Source organism: Camelina sativa, chromosome 15, assembly GCF_030686135.1.
Source record: "Camelina sativa cultivar CO46 ecotype springtype chromosome 15, ASM3068613v1".
Classification (NCBI taxonomy): domain Eukaryota; kingdom Viridiplantae; phylum Streptophyta; class Magnoliopsida; order Brassicales; family Brassicaceae; genus Camelina; species Camelina sativa.
Genome location: NC_141894.1, coordinates 757,977 through 777,616, shown reverse-complemented (window position 1 = coordinate 777,616; position 19,640 = coordinate 757,977). Strand labels below are relative to the sequence as shown.

At 37.9% G+C, this 19,640-nt stretch overlaps 7 protein-coding genes across 10 annotated transcripts in view; 3 read left to right on the top strand and 4 right to left on the bottom strand.

Moving 5' to 3' along the window:
- Positions 1–19,640, top strand: part of LOC104744353 (thioredoxin F1, chloroplastic) — a 62,277-nt gene that overhangs the window by 24,818 nt on the left and 17,819 nt on the right. The gene's annotated exons all lie outside the window — the stretch shown is intronic.
- LOC104744365 (zinc finger CCCH domain-containing protein 33) lies at positions 737–3,173 on the bottom strand. 2 transcript variants are annotated; one of them, XM_010465407.3, is made up of 7 exons: positions 2,761–3,173; positions 2,479–2,636; positions 2,278–2,340; positions 2,036–2,155; positions 1,711–1,950; positions 1,289–1,621; positions 737–1,203 (listed from the first exon to the last, which is right to left on the bottom strand). In XM_010465407.3, exons 1-7 carry the CDS (start codon positions 2,813–2,815, stop codon positions 958–960), a joined length of 1,215 nt encoding a protein of 404 aa, XP_010463709.1. In that variant the 5' UTR covers positions 2,816–3,173; the 3' UTR covers positions 737–957. The 2 variants fall into 2 exon arrangements, with proteins under 2 accessions (XP_010463709.1, XP_010463710.1); XM_010465408.3 differs by having other exon boundaries at positions 1,289–1,615; positions 2,761–3,146.
- On the bottom strand, positions 3,277–5,416 carry LOC104744363 (uncharacterized). Its single transcript, XM_010465406.2, has 4 exons — positions 4,781–5,416; positions 4,562–4,684; positions 4,062–4,164; positions 3,277–3,859 (listed from the first exon to the last, which is right to left on the bottom strand). Exons 1-4 carry the CDS (start codon positions 5,093–5,095, stop codon positions 3,525–3,527), a joined length of 876 nt encoding a protein of 291 aa, XP_010463708.1. The 5' UTR covers positions 5,096–5,416; the 3' UTR covers positions 3,277–3,524.
- Positions 5,464–9,498, bottom strand: LOC104744362 (E3 ubiquitin-protein ligase ORTHRUS 2-like). The gene is made up of 9 exons (XM_010465405.3): positions 8,919–9,498; positions 7,828–8,357; positions 7,561–7,686; positions 7,360–7,459; positions 7,209–7,273; positions 7,030–7,132; positions 6,753–6,897; positions 6,283–6,497; positions 5,464–5,879 (listed from the first exon to the last, which is right to left on the bottom strand). The coding sequence occupies exons 1-9, from the start codon at positions 9,387–9,389 to the stop codon at positions 5,682–5,684; spliced, it is 1,953 nt and encodes a 650-aa protein (XP_010463707.1). The 5' UTR covers positions 9,390–9,498; the 3' UTR covers positions 5,464–5,681.
- Positions 11,834–14,069, bottom strand: LOC104747971 (uncharacterized). 2 transcript variants are annotated; one of them, XM_087487600.1, is made up of 3 exons: positions 13,890–14,045; positions 13,066–13,796; positions 11,834–12,978 (listed from the first exon to the last, which is right to left on the bottom strand). In XM_087487600.1, exons 2-3 carry the CDS (start codon positions 13,322–13,324, stop codon positions 11,954–11,956), a joined length of 1,284 nt encoding a protein of 427 aa, XP_087343726.1. In that variant the 5' UTR covers positions 13,325–13,796; positions 13,890–14,045; the 3' UTR covers positions 11,834–11,953. The 2 variants fall into 2 exon arrangements, with proteins under 2 accessions (XP_087343726.1, XP_087343725.1); XM_087487599.1 differs by having other exon boundaries at positions 11,834–13,796; positions 13,890–14,069.
- Positions 14,292–17,037, top strand: LOC104744361 (receptor-like kinase LIP2). The gene is made up of 5 exons (XM_010465404.2): positions 14,292–14,696; positions 14,775–14,938; positions 15,063–15,252; positions 15,356–15,741; positions 15,849–17,037. The coding sequence occupies exons 1-5, from the start codon at positions 14,609–14,611 to the stop codon at positions 16,761–16,763; spliced, it is 1,743 nt and encodes a 580-aa protein (XP_010463706.1). The 5' UTR covers positions 14,292–14,608; the 3' UTR covers positions 16,764–17,037.
- Positions 17,572–19,029, top strand: LOC104744360 (inositol diphosphatase DSP3). Of its 2 annotated transcripts, XM_010465403.3 has the most exons (5): positions 17,572–18,003; positions 18,099–18,192; positions 18,273–18,330; positions 18,416–18,459; positions 18,549–19,029. In XM_010465403.3, exons 1-5 carry the CDS (start codon positions 17,828–17,830, stop codon positions 18,810–18,812), a joined length of 636 nt encoding a protein of 211 aa, XP_010463705.1. In that variant the 5' UTR covers positions 17,572–17,827; the 3' UTR covers positions 18,813–19,029. The 2 variants fall into 2 exon arrangements, with proteins under 2 accessions (XP_010463705.1, XP_087343730.1); XM_087487604.1 differs by lacking the exon at positions 18,416–18,459 and having other exon boundaries at positions 17,580–18,003.

The following is a 19,640-nucleotide window of genomic DNA, read 5'->3' as shown; positions in this document are numbered from 1 at the left end:
TCGAGACTTGTGAGCAGAGACTTGGTACGTGTCGATTTGGCATGACCATCGATTCGATGAAAGCTAAATAGGAGAATCGAAAGAGCTGACGACGAAAGGCCGACGCTTTCTCGCCGGGAAAGCCATCAACAGTAACAACCATAAGTAAAAAAGAGTGACCTTTTTAGGTAAAACACTCTTGCAAAAAGAGATTAGGGTTTTTTTCAAAAGAAAAGAAAAGGAAATTTTAAGGTTTGGTTACGTTTGTTGTTTCCTCTTCTTTCTATATATAGTTGGGCTCTCGTAAAAATTGCAACGGTCACTTTTTTACATTCTACCGTTTACAACAGTAAACTTTTTTTCCTCATTAAATTTTACTAATATCAAAAGCTGTGATAAACATCGCAGCAGGTGAAGCATCAACTCATTGCCCTGACCCCATCAAGAGCTGTGTAATTATTATTACAACGGCACTACTGATTTGATATTTGTGGGATTTATTAAGATAAAATGTAAAATATTGAATTAATCAAACAACATAACTGGTTTTTTTTACACAAGACACAATAATAAGATAGAAAGATTTACAGCATCTACCAAGCAAGTAAAGTAAGTAACAGAAACAACAATTGTTTCATGAGACGACGATTTTTCTAGAAAATTAATAAGTCTGATAAAACAAAAAAAAAATAATAAGGTAAACCGGATCTAAACGGGGAATATACAACAATGTTTCCTTAAATAACCGAAAGTCAAATTTGAGGGAAATTACTTTCATATTATTATTCTCTCACCTGATTCGCCAAAAGAATATTACAACAATGGCGATCAGATCAGGATCAAGATCAAGATCAGTTGTATAAATCACCTCTATACATTATTATTAATAGATGTTTGAGATTAAATGAAAATGAGAATTTACATATTCCTCTTTTGAAAAATCAAAGCTTTTTAAAAGCTCTTTCATCTTTTGTTTCTTCACTGCTGTGTATCAATAATGGTGGTGGTGTCTTTACCAGAGCTTGTTGTTGTAGTTGCAGCAGCTTGTCTTGTTTCAGACACAGAGATTCTTCTGGAATGCCCACTTGATGATGTTTCCACAACCTCATCTGTCTCTGAAGCTGTGTTGTCGTATGCGAATACTCGCATTGGGTGATCAAATTTACAGCTTGGACCAAATTTGCAGATTCCATAGCGAGTATAGAACACACACAATGGTTCTCCCTATCCACCAAAAACAATTTGATTCATCAAAACAATGCCTGAGTAAGTCCTACTTCGACGTGAAAACCAAGCAACATGAGCTTACCGGGCGTAAAGGGAGGCCAATGGAACTTAGGAGACAATCAGGAGGAGGAGCTTGTCTGTCTCTAGGATGATGAAACTTACAAACTGTGCCAAATTTGCAGTCACCTGTCTTCATGTAGAATTGGCATTCTGGTTGTCCTGGTCTTTCCGGGAAAACATTTTCCCTTGGCAATGCATAGAACCCTCCTAACGGAACAGAGGATCCCGGGTTGAAACCAGAGAATGAGCCTTGAGACTGAGAGCCTGACTCTTTGGTCTCGCTCTGTTGTTGTAAGCTTCTGTTGTAGTTAAGGTCATTTCCTGTACCTGAAGGCGAAACTGAGCCGAGCTGACCCTATCGAAATGGAGAAACATTCGATAAAAAATCAAAACCAAGTAAAACAAATAGGATTATTATCTGAAGGTGCTGTTTTGATAACTTACGCTGTAAGGGTTCCATCCTTGAACCGGCACAACTCCTTGAGGCATGATTAAGGAAGGATAGGTAGAGGGATCTTGCCATCGAGGGCTGGCAATAAAAGAAGCTCTAGACCAAGGATAAGACTGTTGGCCTGAGGTAGGAACCATCATGTTGGTTGGTTGAGGCTGAGGGTGGTTGAATTTACAAGTGCCACCAAATTTACAGTGTCCTGTTCTTATAAAATAAGCACAATCGACCTCATTCTGCATTTATATGATATTACGTACAGAGGATCAGTAAGAGTATGAGGAAGTATATGAAAGTGAGAAAGTAAAAAAGTCAACATACCGAGCGTAGAGGATAGCCTAACATATTGAGTGAGACTCTTCCAGCAATCCCAGCTTTGTTCCTAGGATGATGAAACTTACATGTTACTCCAAACTTGCAGGTTCCTGTCTTCAAATAGTACTGCGCAAACATACAATGTAAGTTGGTTTCGTGTAAGAAGATGATTCAAACACCAACGCTTGGGAAAATGCTAATCTATACAATGAACAAAACAAAACTTCTTATAAACAACAATGGATCACCTCGCATTCAGGCTGACCAATCCTTTCAGGGTATTCACCTCTCATCCTTGCAGTGGCTATAACCTAAAGACAGAGAAAGAGAAGAGAGATCAAAACAACACCAAAAAAGGGAAAAGCTTTGAGATAATAATAATAAACAGAGGAAACAGATCTCTAAAGTCGAGAATCAGAGACAGGAACAGAAAAGAACATATATCGTACCAGTTCACGATCACGAGGGTGATTGAACCGACAAGTAGAGCCAAATCTACAAAGTCCAGTTCTGATGTAATAAGAACAGTCAGGCTCTCCAGGTCGTTCAGGGTACGAACCAGTTTCCATTGTTTCTTCTGAACCCAAATTCATTTGCCACATTGCGTCTGATCAGAACCCCCAAAAACAAGAAAAAACAAGATTAAATCTATCAATAATCAAAATAATAAAAATAAAAACTTTTCCGATCAAAAACAGAGAAACAAAAAAAAAGACGAAATTGAACAAGACCTTGATTCATCAAAGGTGAGAGAGAGGACATGGGAACTCCAGCATTAAAATCCATAGACGTGAAGAAGAAGAAGTAGAATGTCTCCGATGATGATGATGATGGTAATAAGCATCAGACATTATACTGTCATCACTCTCAACCGATCTTCTTCCGACAAGAAAATGGAGTGTAGATAGAGGTAAATGACAATGGAGGAGGAAGAAGACATAGAAGAAGAAGAGGAAGAAGAAGAATCGTGTAAACAGAGAGAGATGTGAGAGAAGAAGTGAAGAGAGAGAGACGAAAAGCAAAAAAGCGTTCTCCTCTCACCTCCACACAAATCAAACAAGAAATTTTCACTGAAAATAATTAATTAATTAATTCAAAGTTTTTTATTTGTGTGAATACGATGACGAATATACCCCTACTATGTAAAGGGACTAGAGTCTGCCAATTTTTATTTTATCCTCTCCATCAAAATTGGACGGTAGAGAACACGTCAGAAACTTTTTTCTTATCTTTTGTCCTTTTCCATGTGGTTTTAATTCATTCATTTATTAATATTTTAAAAATGAGTATTATACAAAATCACCTATAAATGTTGAAAAAGACAAATCTGCTATTGTGCCAATGATCAACCTTGGCTGTGGAACGAATCAACGGTCCATAATTTTGGGTGTGATCGTTCTTAAACCGACTTTGAACCGGAAAAAAATACAAAACAGTACCAGACATACATATAGCTAGATTCGGTAAATTGAACATGTGAAGTAAAACAGCTAAGCTATTCTTGATTTGGTTGAAGCCTTGCTTTGGCTCTTTCGAGAGCTTTTAGTCTATTAGCTTCCATACGTACTCTCTGTTCCTCGGAAATGTTATGAGCTTTTTCCATTGCCTTCAATCTATTAGCTTCCATACGTTCTCTTTGCTCTTCTGTCAGTTCACTGCTTTTATCCTTGTTTTGTTCATCGCTCGGTAGCTTTGAAGCATTATCAAAGATGTCATTCAACATACTGTCTTGAAATGCATCAACATTGGGATCAACATCAGCGTCAACGTCAACGCTCCTCGATGGTATGTTCTCTTCGTCATGACTTGGCTGATCCATGTCTACGTTACCTACAAAAAGATATGTTTAGTTACCTACAGGAATGTAATGGAGTAACAGAAATTGAACTTAAGTAGAATCAAGCCACACATAATATAGCGTTTCCCTTTTCATATCAAGTTTCCAAAAACTTGTGTAGCCAACCAAATTCCAAGACTACGCAGCACTACCTAAGGAGATTCAAGGGAGAAAAGCTGATCTGTTTTGACATACCTTGATCATCATCATAAGGACCAGTATTTTCTTCCTGCTTTTCGTATAACTTGTTTGGATCAACTCCGCTGGCAACCCTTTCTCGCAGTTCGTTTATACAATTCTAAAAAAGGATAAAAACACATCATTATGGATCAGGTATAAACGCAAAGCAACCATACCAATTGAGTGAATATATCAATGTACCAAGTACAAAATGCAAAGTCAATATAGTAACTGGCAGAACCTAAGTATGTATGTTAAGTAAAGACTAAGGTATGAGCACAATGATCATAACAGCCTAACACGGTCTCAGATTCTATTATAGTTGGAACTTTAAAGCAACACATGATAGAGACGAGCAATGTAATTCTGATTTCAGTATACTGATGTGATACAATCATCAAACTAACTTCAGCCTTCAAATCCGGATTCATCAATGTCAAAATCACCCACCATAAGGAACATTCAAGGTGCACGAAGGAACACTTACAAAAATCAGAAAAGAGGGGATTTTGTACCTTGACACGTTTAGTAGAAGCGACTTGTTGCACTTTATGAACAAACTGATCAAAGGAATAGTAAGGTAGCAAATGAGAGTGCCACTCACTGTACAGCCGTATCATATTCCCCAAATCGCTCACCTTTAAACCAAATAATGATTCATTATAATCCAAATAATCACAAAATCAACAGCTGGGAATCAAATTTCAAAAAAAAGAAGAAGAAGAGAGACTTGCCTCTTTGCCTCGGCCACGATACTTGAAGGATTTAGGGAAATAGCGAAGAACATAGCCGAGACCATCCTCAGAGAGCAGTAACTCAGGAGTCAGCTTGGGCCTTTGAACTCTCGTCTTCGTCAATTTAGGAACTGGCCCTATGGAGGTTCCACTTTTCTTGGAGAATCTCTGATTGTCATTATTAGGGATCTGAGCTGGAGCGGAAGAAGAAGAAACGGAATTGTTACCGGCGGCGACCGGAGCCGAGGATGGGCAATCGCGAGACCAGTGACCGGGACGGCCACACTTGAAGCATCCCGTCGGAGCTGATTCCATTATCACCCTTCAATGATCTCTCTCTCTCGATCTCTCTCTGTTAGGTCTTTATCATTCACCACCTTCGAAAAAATCACATCTTGGCGGCTTTACTTTTTTTCGTTGGCGGGACAATTAGATGGGTCGAACCGGACGGGTATTATCCGACCCGGTCCAGTTCTATAAAACAAACAAGTCGGGTATTATCCGACCCGGTTTATTATAAAAACTCTCACGCAAAGTCTCCCGATGACCTGATGAATGATGATTATACAACTCACTTTTGACCTGAATCAGGTCACCTGATGATTCTATCAAACCAACCAAGTTGAGTTCTAAAACCTAATAAACCAGAAAATTCAAAATAAGCAAAAATCAAATCAAACCAGAGAATCAAAGTTTACCCTCAATTTAGAACTCAGTTGTAGTAAAATCCAAAATAACAGACCGCAAAACAAAATAAATAGCGTACGACATTAGGGTGTTTTTTTTTTCTACTTCAGTCTTCGGTACCAAATCCAAACCATATAAGTCTCCACAACTTTACCGAATGGTTTGATCCAAAAAAGCCATTGGAAAGGCCCCTACCTACTTACTGCATGCAAGATTACACAACAGTTGCAGAAACTGCTACGTCTGTGTCCAGCTTAATCCGTTTCTTTGGTTGCTCAGCTTCTTCAGACACGACCTGCATTTCTTCTTCAGGGTCTGTACCTGAGCCTTCACCTTCTTCATCTACAGGCTTTGCATCGTCCTCTTCCTGGTTCTTCAGCCTCTCTATCACCTCCATCACTTCTCTATTAACCTGTTTACACAATTGCGATTAGGAAGCGAAGAATAATTTCACGAGAGAGCGAAATACCAGATTTGCATGATCATAATAATGGTAAGTCGCGAAATACCAGATTTGCTACAATTTCACTTTTCAAGAATGGAAACCATCAGTGAATGACATACTTAAATCCAATCAAATTTATAATTTATATAGGCTTCTGAATAAACCTTTTCACACACAATCACACTACAAACTCAATAGGTATTTGAAGATACAATCACATTACAAAATCCATTGACCAACTACATCTAGTTCAAGCAGAGCCAAAATCAATGCTAATGCAATTTGCACTTGAAAATATAAAAATTATACGAAAGACGTGTGCTATGTTTACTGCAGAAACAATGCAAGAAGAGAGATGATGATGATTCACCTGAGGGTTCTGGAGAAAGTCAGATATGTCAGTGGGGCAACAAGGGCAATTCATGACATTCTTCTGTGCGCGTAGTGTGCGTCCACCTCTGCTTCTCTCTCTCACTAGAGTTTTCCCAGCAAATTTAGCTTCCAAACACGCCTTGCAGAAGTTATGAGCACAAGGAGTTGTCACAGGAAGAGTCATCACTTGGTGACAGATCTGGCACTTAAACTCTGCATCATCAAAACCCAAAGACAGTTTAAGAAAGAAAGAGCTGAACATATCTGGGTCATATTAATGTAAACTTTATCAGTTAGGTTAACCCATTTCGGAAACATTTGACTTCCTGATACTAAAGCATATTCTATTTTCTAGAAATATATTACTCCGAAATATAGAAACATAGTGCACTAGAACTTATTTGGCAACAAGGGAATAGTCTATAAACATAATAACAGCAGAAGTAGAGAATTTGGACACACACAGACCTTTCAGAAGTCTTGCCCTCACGGTATTCGAGTGTGCCGCCTTTATGGCTTTCTTCAAACTTTTCCTCTCCTCAGGATCCAAAACATTCACTGACTTTTTACTGGCAGGTGGAGGCTTTATCCATTTCCAACAACCCTCACCTTCCTGATCCAGTAAGTTTATTATAAGAAAAGACCAACTTGTATAGTTTATAACAGATAATGAACCGGCCTAAACAAAAAAAATCAATATCTGCTCATACGCCAACTTGTATAGTTGAGATGTCTTGGAACTTACATCAAAATCCCATGATGGACTTTCTTTTCTCTCAAACAGGTCTGTGGCCATGTTAAGCTCAGGAATATTTGGTAAAGGTCTTGGATGATCTCCATGCTCATCACTGCAATATATCTCAGCATTGAACTCAAATGGAATATATATAGAAAAGGGGCACACTTTTAAGCAGTAGATCAAACCTGGTCCATGGAGCTGGCTCATTGTCACATCTAACAAACAGATAACGACAGACCTTAAAAGAACCCTATGGACCACAGAAAAATAGGTCAATGCATAAAAAATAGAACAGGAAAAGTTTACCGTTCTTAGCTATACGTATGTATTGTATACCTGGATTCCAACTTTTCGCCAGCACTTTTCGATCCTGTAAACTCCATCATATCTCACTCCTTCCTCAGGGGCATATGCAGAACGTTTTTCCTTGTGAGACCTGATCATATATCGAGATAGGTAAAAAAGTTAAGATCACTGCAAGTTGAAGAGTGAGAAAAACGTTGCATGAAACGCAGCTGTGCTCGAATAAGAGGTAACCTGACAACTCGAACGGGATACCCCAATTTGCAACTGAGTCTTAAAGCTTCATTAGACTTCTCGAACTTTTGGTCAAAAGACTGATCCTTGTTAGTCCTTTTGTTGCCACTGAGATCTCTACCCCCACTGCAACATAATCAAGAGAAAAAGAGACAATCTATCAGTAAATTGGAGAATTGATACTTGTATACACATGAGAGAAGTAAATTGTACAAGATTATTTAATAAATCAAATGGACCAAAAGCTAAGAGAAATGAAAGGCACACCTTCCTGTGTATAGAAACCATTCTCCATGATCTTCATCATCCTCATAACCTCCAGAGAGTGCTACAGATTGAGCTCCATAACTTGCTTGTCCAGCAATGCCAGCGACATGTGGGAAGTGAGCTCCCCACTGCCTACACTCGAGTCGGTCCTCCCAGGATTCTCCAACTAAAAGACCTTGGCTCCTCACAGGATCATTCTCAGCCGGTATGGGACCAAAGTGGTCAGGTGGTATTGTAACATAAATCCTGCCGCTAGCAGCATTGGCCTTCCCTGTTTTCTTTGCGCGCTCAGTTGTAAATGCTTTATCTGGTCGGTCTTGGTTGCTCACGAAATGATAGACCTTTGAAGTACCCGCAGCAGCACTTCTGGAGACTCTTGCAAACCGGATAGCAGAAACAAGGGAAGAATTGATACGAGGGTTCCTTGCCATTTTCTCAGGAACTATGCTGCGGCATTTTCCACAAGTACGTTTTCCCTGACCCATCCACTTCTCAAAACATTTCAAGCAAGCGTTGTGCCCACATGGTTTCTGAAATGAAAACATACAAAATATCCATCAGCCCTACTTAATATAGCCTTCATCTTTGTAAAAAAAAAAGGCTTATTTTGATAAGATGTTTACACTTATAGTCTTTCCCACTCCTACAGAATGTACAGTTTACCAACTTGTCTAAAATGAGTAAAGAAAAACATCCCATAAACGGCAACTAAACAACAGAGGTGTACATATACCAACCCCTAACAATTATCAACAACTATACTGACACAATGATACACCTCTCAACTAAATAATCCAACCCAAAAAGGGTAAAAAAAAAAAAAGGACAACTTAACAAGTCTAATAACAATCATGAACTATAAATGTAGCTTAACATTGACACAATTTGTCACAAATGGTAAGCACAATCAAAGTCTCTGTCTTTGTAAATCAGCAAAAGGAACGACTTAATTGTGTCAATAAAGTCTAAGCTCTCGAATTAGTAAAATCAAACTATACACATTAAACAATCACAAATCAATACTAACAACACAGATTCGAGAAAAGAAGACTAGATTAACAAGTATAAGAGCCAGGACAGAGAGAACGAACCGTCACAGGTCGCTCAGGCAACTGCATACAGAAAGAACACATCAAGTTATCTCCAAGAGCAGATAACACATCGAGATTCGCATTTTTCCCTTTACCCTTCTTCTTCTCTTCTTCGTCATCCTCATCGACGCCTTTACTACCACTGAGTAACTGTTGCCTCTTCTTAGCCTTCTCCACAGTACTCAAAGTCTCATCAGCCTCAATTGCGCGGATCGCCGCTACAAGATCTGAGCCAACAGCTCCGTACCCCGCCGCAACGCCGGAAACAGGAAGAGGGTCGACTTCGCCGGAGCAATCGGGACAATGCCACTGTAAAGTAGAAGCTAGGGTTTCGGGAGGAGACGAGAGGCAGGACACGTGCCAAGGCGTAACGCACGTGCCGCAAGTGAGTGATTCTTCAGGCGGAGGCGTTGATTTGCATCGCATGCATACTCCGTCGCCGTCGCACGGGAATTGGATGTCACGCGCCATTTCAAAGATATCGAGGGATTTGGGGAGTGGAAAGGCTCTAGCGAGAGAATTGGGAATTTAAGACGAGGGAGAACGAAAAAAAACGAAAAAAAACAAAAAAGTGAAAGGCGGGTTTTTTAAATTTTTGGGGAATATGAAAGCGTCTTTACACCAAAAGGCGAAAAAAAAAAACATTGAATTTATTTTTTCTTTTTAACTAGCATTTTTTACTTTTTTTAAGAAAAAATTAACAGAATATAGTGAAGTAATTAACTTTTTTTTTTTTTCGCAAATCAAACTTTCATTAATTGTAAAGAATAGTAAATTACAAAGACATTATACAGAGTTAATAGAATACAATTATTACATACACATATATATGTATTATAAAGTGAGAAAATTACAGCAGAAGGGAGATTGACGATGCTTTCCGAAGAGTAGCCTTACTCGCTAACCGATCATAAAATCGATTATTGTCCAACTTCATATTTGATTTCTCTCTGTTACACGGTTAGCATGCAACATCTTTTGGCTGAACTTTCTTTTTGAAAACCGTACATGTAAACCTGATGTGTCCAAACATAACTCTGAAATATATACATAATGGTACCAATGCTTCCGTACCAAAGTCTTTTTATATATTTTGACTCTGTAGTTTTCTTCACAATACTCACAAATAACATCAATGTAGTAGTAATCTCCACCATAATATCCTTTGAGAAAAGTTTGTGGCTAAATTTTAGCAAAACTCCAAATCTCGCAAGGGAGAACCATAGTCCTTTGGTAGATCCCACACTTTGCCCAACAGTCTCATCACCAACACCCAAAGATCGAAGGATTTGAATAGTTATAGTCACAGTTTTTTGACTCTCCGAATGTAATATCAATACCACGAGAGAAAACCATGTTGTTTCCATCTCTTGTATAACTTTGGCCAACAAAGTAACATAAGCATCAACATCAAATACATAATTAACTTCTTGTAACCCGATCATGAGAAAAGGTTCCCATCTAAACAATGTTGATGCGTTCTTCAAACTGCAAATCTGACCAATAACCATGTATAGTCGCCTATAATTGATCAAAACCATCTTTAACTTTGAATTGCCAATACAACCATAGCCAAATTGATGTAGCCATAAATCCATCACCCAAACGATAGTATCAACAATATTCACTCTCGGATCCCATATCCTACTTTGATCTTTGTTTCTAAGATTGAAGAAATACAATTTAGATCGAAGGAATCTATAAGATTGAAGAAACCTTATATTGGGTATGAAACGACGACCATCAATCAGAGATGGAAGGAAACTGACACAACTACTCTTGGGCCAGGGCTTGAATCAGGTCAGAAATACACTCTCCCAGAAGGAGAGAATGAAGACGCAAGTTTGAGTAGAACTCCAACCGCGACAGAGACAAAACGAGGCAATCCTTTCCCGACTCAAATACGGAACTACTCTTGGGCCAGGGCTTGAATCAGGTCAGAAATACACTCTCCCAGAAGGAGAGAATGAAGACGCAAGTTTGAGTAGAACTCCAACCGCGACAGAGACAAAACGAGGCAATCCTTTCCCGACTCAAATACGGAACTCCCAATGTGTTTTGGGTGTAATGAAACACCACACAAGCCAGAGATGGTGCCAATACGGATCGGATAACACAAACAAACGTTATCGGAATCAGATCTTTCCTCACCATCATTACAAAGGAGCAAACGATGGGGATTTTGAATCCTGGATTTGCCAAACTAATTAACAAAAGCTATACAGAAAGAAGGATTGAAAGACTAGAACTAAGAGAAAAGGGCCGACCGACGCCAGAGTAGCCGGCGCCGGCCGGAAAACTGTAAAGGCCAGTGAGTCTCTTGTTGAACCCTCTTTGGAGATATCGCCAGAGAGAAACCGTCGCCTTTCTCAATCAATGTAGTGAAGTAATTAACTTTAGTTCCAGTTCTACTACTAAAACAAACAAATCTGGTGATAATAAACTATCTGATTTTTTAACCCGCGGGACAATATTTTTAATTTTAAAAATATGAAATTTATATTGTATTTATTTGTTAATTTATTATTGTTTTATTAATTTTAAAAATATAAAATTTTACAATTATTTGATATAAGTATTCAAATAATATGATTTTTGTAGTGTTTTCAAGGTTTTAACCGTGTGGTATATGTATAGTCTAGTAATACATTTATCTCCTGCTACACATTTAAAAGTGTTTAAAAAAATCTGTTGTATATTATTTAAATTTGAGAGATCTAGCATCCAAAAAAATAGTTTTGGAAATTTAATGGGTTAAAACTTTAATGTGTAGAGTTGTTTTTGGAAAAATCAGAATGTATAGATGTTGTTCAGATTTTATGGCAATAAATGTAACAAATGTTGGTCAATTTAAGAAAGTTTAGTAATTGAATTTCTCTGCAATGTTATTTATGAAATTGTTTTAGAGGTTAATGTTGTAAAAAAAAATTAAATAAGTAAAATTTAAAGGGCATAGACCAAAATGTACTCCAAAAATATTAATATAGATTACAACTTTACAACTTGTTACATCCAAATTAAGAGCTTTTAAAGTATCAAATAGGCTGTTGTGTGCATTTGTTTTGAGAGTGTCCCAACAAATGACAACGACCACATTGAACAATCCTTTTCGGTCTCTTGAGATTCTCAGCTCGAACTACTTTCTTCTTCGGTCTACCAGGCGGTCTCCGTGTCTTAGGCGGTAGTATTAACGGTAAGCATTTCCCGGGTTCTTGTTGCTTCTTTTTCCACAAGTTGATGTCTGGAGTTTCACTTATGATCTGTGAGTATGTCTGCTGATAGCTTCCAACCGTGAAGCATGGTTCTGCGAATTGACGGGGGTTCTGTCCGCACGAGATAAGTGCTGCTGCTGCATGAGCGCATGGTAAACCGTAAAGCTGCCAACGGTTGCAAGAACATACTCGTGTTTGGATATCCACGATGTTTGTTCTCTCTGTCGAAACAATCTCGAATTCGACTTCGTTTGCACGCAAAACTTGGTAACAATCTGCGTCCGAGATAGCTTCTAGAATCCGTTTCTCGGCCGATGGAACTAGTATAGAGTTCCATCTCAAGCTTGAATCACGCCTGGTATCGACCCAAGATGACAACTGATTTCGAATGTGTTCCACTGTTTGAACGATAGGGAGATCGTGACATTCGTTAGCCCAATTGTACAATATCTCAGTGATACCTAAAGCAAAATGACCATAACGTACTAAGCCTTGGAAAAAAGCAACCGCCCAAAGCTCAGGTGGAAAGAGCTCAAACCATTGTATAACGTCATGCGATACCTCGATCATCTCAGACATCTTGGATTCGAATTCTGATGCGGTGAGAGCGTAAACAGCACTCCAGAACATATTAACAATCTTAGTGTTCTTGAACGTATCCCTGAAGTTCTCACTCACGTAACGAAGACAAAACCCGTGAAAAGCATTAGGAAAGTGAGATTTCACCGCTGCCACAATCCCTGAATGTCTCTCCGAGAGTATAGTGAGTCTCGGCATGCTCTCTGAATTCATCATCCCGAGAAGTTTCCTCAGTTCCGAGAGAAACCACATCCAGTTCTCATCGCTCTCTATATCAACAACAGCAATCGCAAGAGGAAAAAGACCATAATCAGCATCAACAGCAGCCGCACAGAGCATCGTACCCAAATACTTACCTTTTAAATACGCTCTGTCAAGCTCAAGAAGCGGCCTACAACCACTAGTGAACCCTAATATACATGCTTGGTACGCAATAAACAAGCGCTGGAAACAGTTTTCAGGTCCAGAGGAAGAAACAGAACAAACACTCCCAGGGTTAACTAGTTTGATCTGCTCACAATAAACAGGAAGAAGACGATAACCTTCCTCAAAAGTACCATGAAGTGCAGCCATACCACGCTCTTTCCCACGCCAAGCCTGCATATAAGAAACCATAACACCATGCTCATCACGAATATCTTGTAATATCTCCTTTGGTTTGTACTGAGGATTATCTCTAATCCGTGCTTCTAACGATCTTGCAACCCAACCAACCGACGCTTGATGATGATGATGCAGATCATCTAACCCCTCACAGGTGTGCTCACCGTTGAGTGTCCTAACCGAAAACGTGGGAACTCCAGGGCATTTAGCTACATGAATTCTCCATGGACAACCTTCCCTTGAACATTTGGCTATGAGTCTGCTTCGGTCTGATTTCACAATACGAAGATCGAAACGCAGAGCTAAAGCCAAATCTTTCAAAGTTCTTCTACAAGTTTCCACATCGGGAAACTCTTTCCCTACTACCAAATCATGGTCAGCTCCCAAAATATCTTCGGAACCTCAGGCGATAAAAGTTTGATCGGCCATATGACGCACAAAACCTTAATTAATCCATCTCCCCAATCAAAGGATCTCCTCGGAACTGAACAAAGAGCCAAATTAACAAATTACAGTAAAACAGAGATTGTGGCAGGAGATGAAATCGAAGAATTACAAAGAAACAAGTCGAAATCACCATTCAGAGACTCTGTAAAGAGGGAAGAAACAGTTGGAAAAAGAAAGCTCCCAGATCTGGAGTTGATGAGTGAAGCGAATCACACACAATGAGGGCGCCGATCACATTTTGAATCGGAGACTCATCATCATTCAGATAATATCAACGGAAGAAGGCAGAGATGAAAGCGATGGCTGGTATACTTTCGATGATGTACGAGAGAGAGACAGATATTTGTAATGGGCTTTTGTTTGTTGGGTCCTTACGGCCTAAGCCCAATATATAAAAAGCTTTAGTATATACGCGAATTTTAAGATTTTTTAAAAATACAAAATCTGATCTAATCACATAATTAGTCTGTTGTTGTGGGACAGATTAATCCACTTCACAAGGGATAAAAACTATTTTAATTAAAGGTTTTTCAAAATTAGGTTTTACAGAAATCGAAAGAAGAAAGAAGGATGGTTCTCCATGCTTTTGGGAGATTTTGGAATTTGATTTAAAATATAAAATAACAAAAAAAAAACGAAAATTTGATTACCGGTGGTTTGCATTTGTCTACTTCATCTTCTTCCTCTCTTTCTAACTTTCATTTTTCTTTTCCGTTTGTTTCTCTTTTTACGTTACGTCGGTCCTTCAATCTCCATGAAGGACCCGACCAATTGCTAAATTCCTAAATAAAACTTTTTTTTATTCAAAAAAACTTTTCTCTGTTTTGTTATTGATTCCGATCATTCATCATGCACTGTTTTCCGTGTTTCTCTTCCTTAAAGAGCAAGAAATCTTCAGCTACGAATGAGACTCAAGACAACGAAACTATACCACCTGGTATGTATATGTCTTAATGTTGAATGAACCCTCATACAAGCAATGTAAATGAAATAAAATATTGATTTTTTTATGAAGAGAGGAGACGAACAGAGGAAACAGAGGAAACTGAAGGAACGACGTTGAAGACATTCACTTTCCGGGAATTAGCGACGGCGACAAAGAATTTCCGGCAAGAATGTTTGTTAGGAGAAGGTGGATTCGGTAGAGTTTATAAAGGAACCCTTAAATCTACTGGCCAGGTACGTTCTTTTTTCCCATTCATCATGCATGATTCAGTACCAAAGTTAGATACTTTTTAAAAAAAATGATCCATCATGAGAGAATATGTCTATTTTTTTATTTTTTTTGGGGAATATAATGTAGGTGGTGGCTGTAAAGCAACTAGACAAGCATGGATTACATGGGAACAAAGAGTTTCAAGCTGAGGTTATATCGTTAGGCCAACTTGATCATCCGAATCTTGTTAAGCTTGTTGGCTACTGCGCCGATGGAGATCAAAGGCTTTTGGTCTATGAATATATCTCTGGAGGTTCACTTCAAGACCATCTTCATGGTATTTATATTGATGTATTCTTATTCAACACATCTTTTGTTTCAAACATATGAAAAGCTGACATTTTTGGTATGTTTGTTTTTGCATAATTAACCAAAATCAGACCGTGAACCGATGAGTTGGACAACTAGGATGCAGATAGCGTATGGCGCAGCGCAAGGGCTTGATTACTTGCACGATAAAACGAATCCACCCGTGATATACCGAGATTTGAAAGCTTCAAACATTTTGTTAGATGATGATTTTTCTCCTAAGCTTTCTGATTTTGGTCTGCATAAGCTAGGACCAGGGACAGGTGATAAGATGATGGCTTTATCTTCTCGAGTTATGGGAACTTATGGTTACTCCGCCCCTGAGTACACTCGAGGAGGAAATCTCACTATGAAATCAGATGTCTTTAGCTTTGGAGTTGTGTTGCTTGAGCTCATCACCGGTCGAAGAGCTCTTGATACCACTAGGCCTAATGATGAACAAAACTTAGTTTCTTGGGTAAATAAATATCTATCTAATAAACCATGCTCTTTTCTTTTTTTCAAATCATATATATATATAAATAGTTGTTTACTTTCTGAAATAAATCTTGTTATATATGGCAGGCACAACCTATATTTAGGGATCCTAAGAGATATCCGGACATGGCAGATCCGGTTCTAGAGAAGAAATTCTCAGAGAGAGGGTTAAACCAAGCAGTGGCAATAGCTTCAATGTGCGTACAAGAGGAAGCATCAGCTCGTCCTTTGATAAGTGATATAATGGTGGCCCTTAGTTTCCTTTCAATGCCTACAGAAGATGGTGTTCCCACAACAGTTACGGCATCCTTTAAGGACAAGAGTATGTCTATAGCCTTAAGCCGGCATGATTCAAATCTTGTATCTCCTGCTGCTGAGCTAGCTACGGAAGATGACAAGTCTAGTAGTACATCATCAGACGAAGAAGCATCTTTGGAAAACGAAAAAGAGAGTGTGAGTAAGAAGAAACTTGGAGAGGAAGATAGCCCAATGGAATCTGATGATGGGTCTGATTCTAACTCTGAACATGAAAATGACCAAGATAGTCCACAACTAAAGCCTGTTGATGAGAAGAACGCGGCGCAAAGCTTGAAGATAAGCTATAGATATAGCTGGGAAGATATAGATGTCAATGATGAGAGGCTAAGCAGCCAGAAATCAACTGACGAAAGCACTTCTTCACACTATGATAGCGACAGAGATCATGATTTGCCTAGAGAGGATGAGAAAGAGAAAGAGAAAGAAGAAGAAAAAGAAAAAGAAGAAGAGGAAGAGGAAGAGGAAGAGGAAAAGCATAGTCATCTTGAGCACAATAATAGCTCAAAAACTGATGATGATCAAAGTGTTTACTATGATAATGATGATGATTCAAGAGATGACAATAATGAAGCATCTTTGAAGCGGATAGAAACAGAGGATGAGATTGATCGTGTTGAAGATGACAATGGAGGCTCTTTGCATCAGATAAAATCAGAGGTTAAGACTGATACTGTTGAAGACTGACTTGTTTTAAAAAAAAAAAAAAAAAAAATTATTCATCCATTTTAAAATGACACAGAGTTTGAATCTTTTTTGGGTTTTAGAAACTCTCAATTGGGTAATTAATAATCTAAACAAATTATATACTCATCTCTCTATGTCTATGTCTCTTTTATGTATGATGAAGATGTTTGGATTGGTAGATAAAAGAAGATGTATTGAGAAAACAAATCTCATGTTTTGTAATCCTCTATTAATTGCTTCTTTTGAAAAAGAATGTAATGTATTTTCCTTAAAACATGCCATAAAAAATCTTACTTAATAATACCATCTTATGACAAGTGTGAGATTCAATAACAAATGTGATCAAGATAATGAATCTTAAAACTTAGCCAATATGTGACTCATATTAGAATGAGATTCTCAATTTTGATATACTTATACCATAAGATTCTTATCCTAATATGTAATTAAGGATATAGAGTCTTTAAATTTTCCATTTTGTTGGTCAACGAGGACAATTGTCAAAAGTTTCAGTCTTTAGAATAATAATATGAAGAAAACGAGACCACTTAGGTTTACTTTTCCTTGCATTGCATTGATTCGACCACTTTCCTTATGCAAAGTTCCTACTTACATAACATTACTTTACAAAAAATGTTATAAAGATTTGACCTTCAAGAAAAAAATTGTTAAGATTCGGAAGAAGAATAGTCAACGATGAGGATCTTGTAGAGAGGAAAAGACACGTGTAAGAATCCTAGAGATTCCTTATTAAGTGAGGTCCTCCATCCTAAAAATTACTAAACCTTAAAAAGGATTTATTAAAAGCAAATCACAAAGGAAGAAGAATCTTTGAAAAAAAACTAAAAAACTCCCAAAATATAATAATCAGATTAGAGTCCGCTTTTCAAAGTTGTCTCCTTTATGATGAAACAAAAACAAAACAACCCCACTTGATAATATGATGATGATCCCTCTTCTCCTCCTATAAAAAGCAAACCTTTGTTCCTCAAATCAATTCCATCACATCTTTGTTTGTTTGGGTCTGTTTTCTCTGTTTCTGATTTTTTTGATTAGTCGTCTGAATGTGTTTGATTATGGATTCGGAGGATGATCACCACAACAACAACAACAACGACGGTACTGATGTTTTATCGCCGCCGTTTAACTTTTCCATGGTTGAAGATGGTATTTACCGATCTGGGCTTCCTCGACCTGATAATTTCACTTTCCTCGATACCCTAAACCTTCGTTCCATCATGTAAAGTTTTAATCTTTTTGTAATGGGTTTTGTTTTGATTTGCTTTGATTTGATGATAACATTGGTTTGTTCAATCTCTACCCAAAAAAAAACAGTTATCTTTGTCCTGAACCATACCCAGAGGAGAATCTCAAGTTTCTTGAGGCTAACAACATTAAGCTTTTCCAATTTGGTATCGAAGGCAAAACGGTGCGTTTTATACCTCTCTCTCTTGATCATCTTGGTGCTTCTTGAAGTAACTTATGTCGGATTCGTTTGTGAATTTACAGGATCCTCCTACTCCTATGCCAAAAGATACGGTTTTGGATGCTCTCAAAGTCTTAGTTGGTAAGGAATCAACAACACTTGTTGATTATTTGTCTATAGTCTCGTGAGTTGTAAAAGTAGATTATTTTTGTTTGTTTCTCTGTAGATGTAAGAAACCATCCAATTCTCATTCATTGCAAACGTGGAAAGGTAAAAATTTACAATTTCTTCTAGGAACTTTGAGTCTATCATTCATCTACAGGGCACTCATGATTTTGAATTTTAATTTATGAATGCAGCATAGGACAGGTTGTCTAGTGGGATGCTTAAGAAAAGTTCAGAGCTGGTGTTTATCATCAGTGCTCGAGGAATACCAGAAGAACGCGGGTTTAAAGTGGAGACAAAGGGACTTGAATTTTATAGAGGCGTTTGATATAGTGAGCTTGAGAAAGTGTCTCTTGAGCATCATGTATCGCTATCACGGTTATGGATTCAAGAGGAGAAGGTTAGCGTATGAAGAAGAAAAGGTCCAGACACCAAAACCGCAGGCTACTAAAGTTTAAAAAAGAGAGCAACCAAAATGCTGCGATATGTCTCAATATTGATCGCTGGATGATTCTTGTAGGTGGATAAGATTTTAGTTTATCCCAAAATTCACAAGTTTGATTTGGTTTTACAAGAAATCGAAATGTACAGGTAGGGTTTATTCTTGATTTGCAGAAGGGGTCATTTTGTACTCGATGATGACAAATAATGCTTATGTTGCTTCATTTTTTTTAATTGCATTGTCAACTGGTAAAAGTTGCTTTATCTAAGTTGTTCAAAGACACCCTCTTTCGAATAACAACAATTAATTACAAATAAACAATTTGTACAAGTGGAGCATTATGCAAAACACCAAGTTGTTAGTTCCTTCTTGGAAGTTATTAATGCCTTGTGTAGTTTGTAACTTAACAAATTATTACACCATCACCATGTAAACTTTTCAACCAAAGAACTTCTCTAGCCAATCAAACTGAACGTTAAAGATCAAAATTCGGTAGTACACTTTCGTCAAAAGATAGATCTATAACTTAAAAAAAGGGGAAAACAGAGGAGGTTAAGAGTATCGAGTCAGCTTCTAGTTCTAATCTAAACCATGTGCACACTAAAGAACAAGGTTTCTGACTATCTAGCACATGTGTTTGGAAAGTATTATGTTCTTAAAAGATATTTTAAGATTATCCAATTTCATTAGCATTCTTCAACTATTCTCAGTCTTCGCGTGATTGAATCATCTAATTTGTACATATGACAAAAGTGTGCAACTATCATTGACATTTTCTATGAAACACCAAAATTGACAAAGAATAATCAAACTGAGAAAATTGAATATCCTAAAAATTCCAAAA

Excerpts from the sequence above, each read along its gene's own strand:
- LOC104744360 (XM_010465403.3), top strand. The coding sequence starts at position 17,828 with ATGTGTTTGATTATGGATTCGGAGGATGATCACCACAACAACAACAAC. Across the intron at positions 18,331-18,415 it reads TGCTCTCAAAGTCTTAGTTG|ATGTAAGAAACCATCCAATT; the intron begins GTAAGGAATCAA and ends GTTTCTCTGTAG. Across the intron at positions 18,460-18,548 it reads TTCATTGCAAACGTGGAAAG|CATAGGACAGGTTGTCTAGT; the intron begins GTAAAAATTTAC and ends TTATGAATGCAG.
- LOC104744361 (XM_010465404.2), top strand. The coding sequence starts at position 14,609 with ATGCACTGTTTTCCGTGTTTCTCTTCCTTAAAGAGCAAGAAATCTTCA. Across the intron at positions 15,253-15,355 it reads ACTTCAAGACCATCTTCATG|ACCGTGAACCGATGAGTTGG; the intron begins GTATTTATATTG and ends AACCAAAATCAG. Across the intron at positions 15,742-15,848 it reads AACAAAACTTAGTTTCTTGG|GCACAACCTATATTTAGGGA; the intron begins GTAAATAAATAT and ends TATATATGGCAG.
- LOC104744362 (XM_010465405.3), bottom strand. The coding sequence starts at position 9,389 with ATGGCGCGTGACATCCAATTCCCGTGCGACGGCGACGGAGTATGCATG. Across the intron at positions 7,274-7,359 it reads GGCGAAAAGTTGGAATCCAG|GGTTCTTTTAAGGTCTGTCG; the intron begins GTATACAATACA and ends TGTGGTCCATAG. Across the intron at positions 7,133-7,208 it reads GAGCCAGCTCCATGGACCAG|TGATGAGCATGGAGATCATC; the intron begins GTTTGATCTACT and ends GATATATTGCAG.
- LOC104744363 (XM_010465406.2), bottom strand. The coding sequence starts at position 5,095 with ATGGAATCAGCTCCGACGGGATGCTTCAAGTGTGGCCGTCCCGGTCAC. Across the intron at positions 4,165-4,561 it reads CTTCTACTAAACGTGTCAAG|AATTGTATAAACGAACTGCG; the intron begins GTACAAAATCCC and ends ATCCTTTTTTAG. Across the intron at positions 3,860-4,061 it reads TCCTTATGATGATGATCAAG|GTAACGTAGACATGGATCAG; the intron begins GTATGTCAAAAC and ends ATCTTTTTGTAG.
- LOC104747971 (XM_087487599.1), bottom strand. The coding sequence starts at position 13,324 with ATGGTTTCTTATATGCAGGCTTGGCGTGGGAAAGAGCGTGGTATGGCT.
- LOC104744365 (XM_010465407.3), bottom strand. The coding sequence starts at position 2,815 with ATGGATTTTAATGCTGGAGTTCCCATGTCCTCTCTCTCACCTTTGATG. Across the intron at positions 2,637-2,760 it reads CTCACCTTTGATGAATCAAG|ACGCAATGTGGCAAATGAAT; the intron begins GTCTTGTTCAAT and ends GGTTCTGATCAG. Across the intron at positions 1,622-1,710 it reads AAGGATGGAACCCTTACAGC|GGTCAGCTCGGCTCAGTTTC; the intron begins GTAAGTTATCAA and ends CCATTTCGATAG.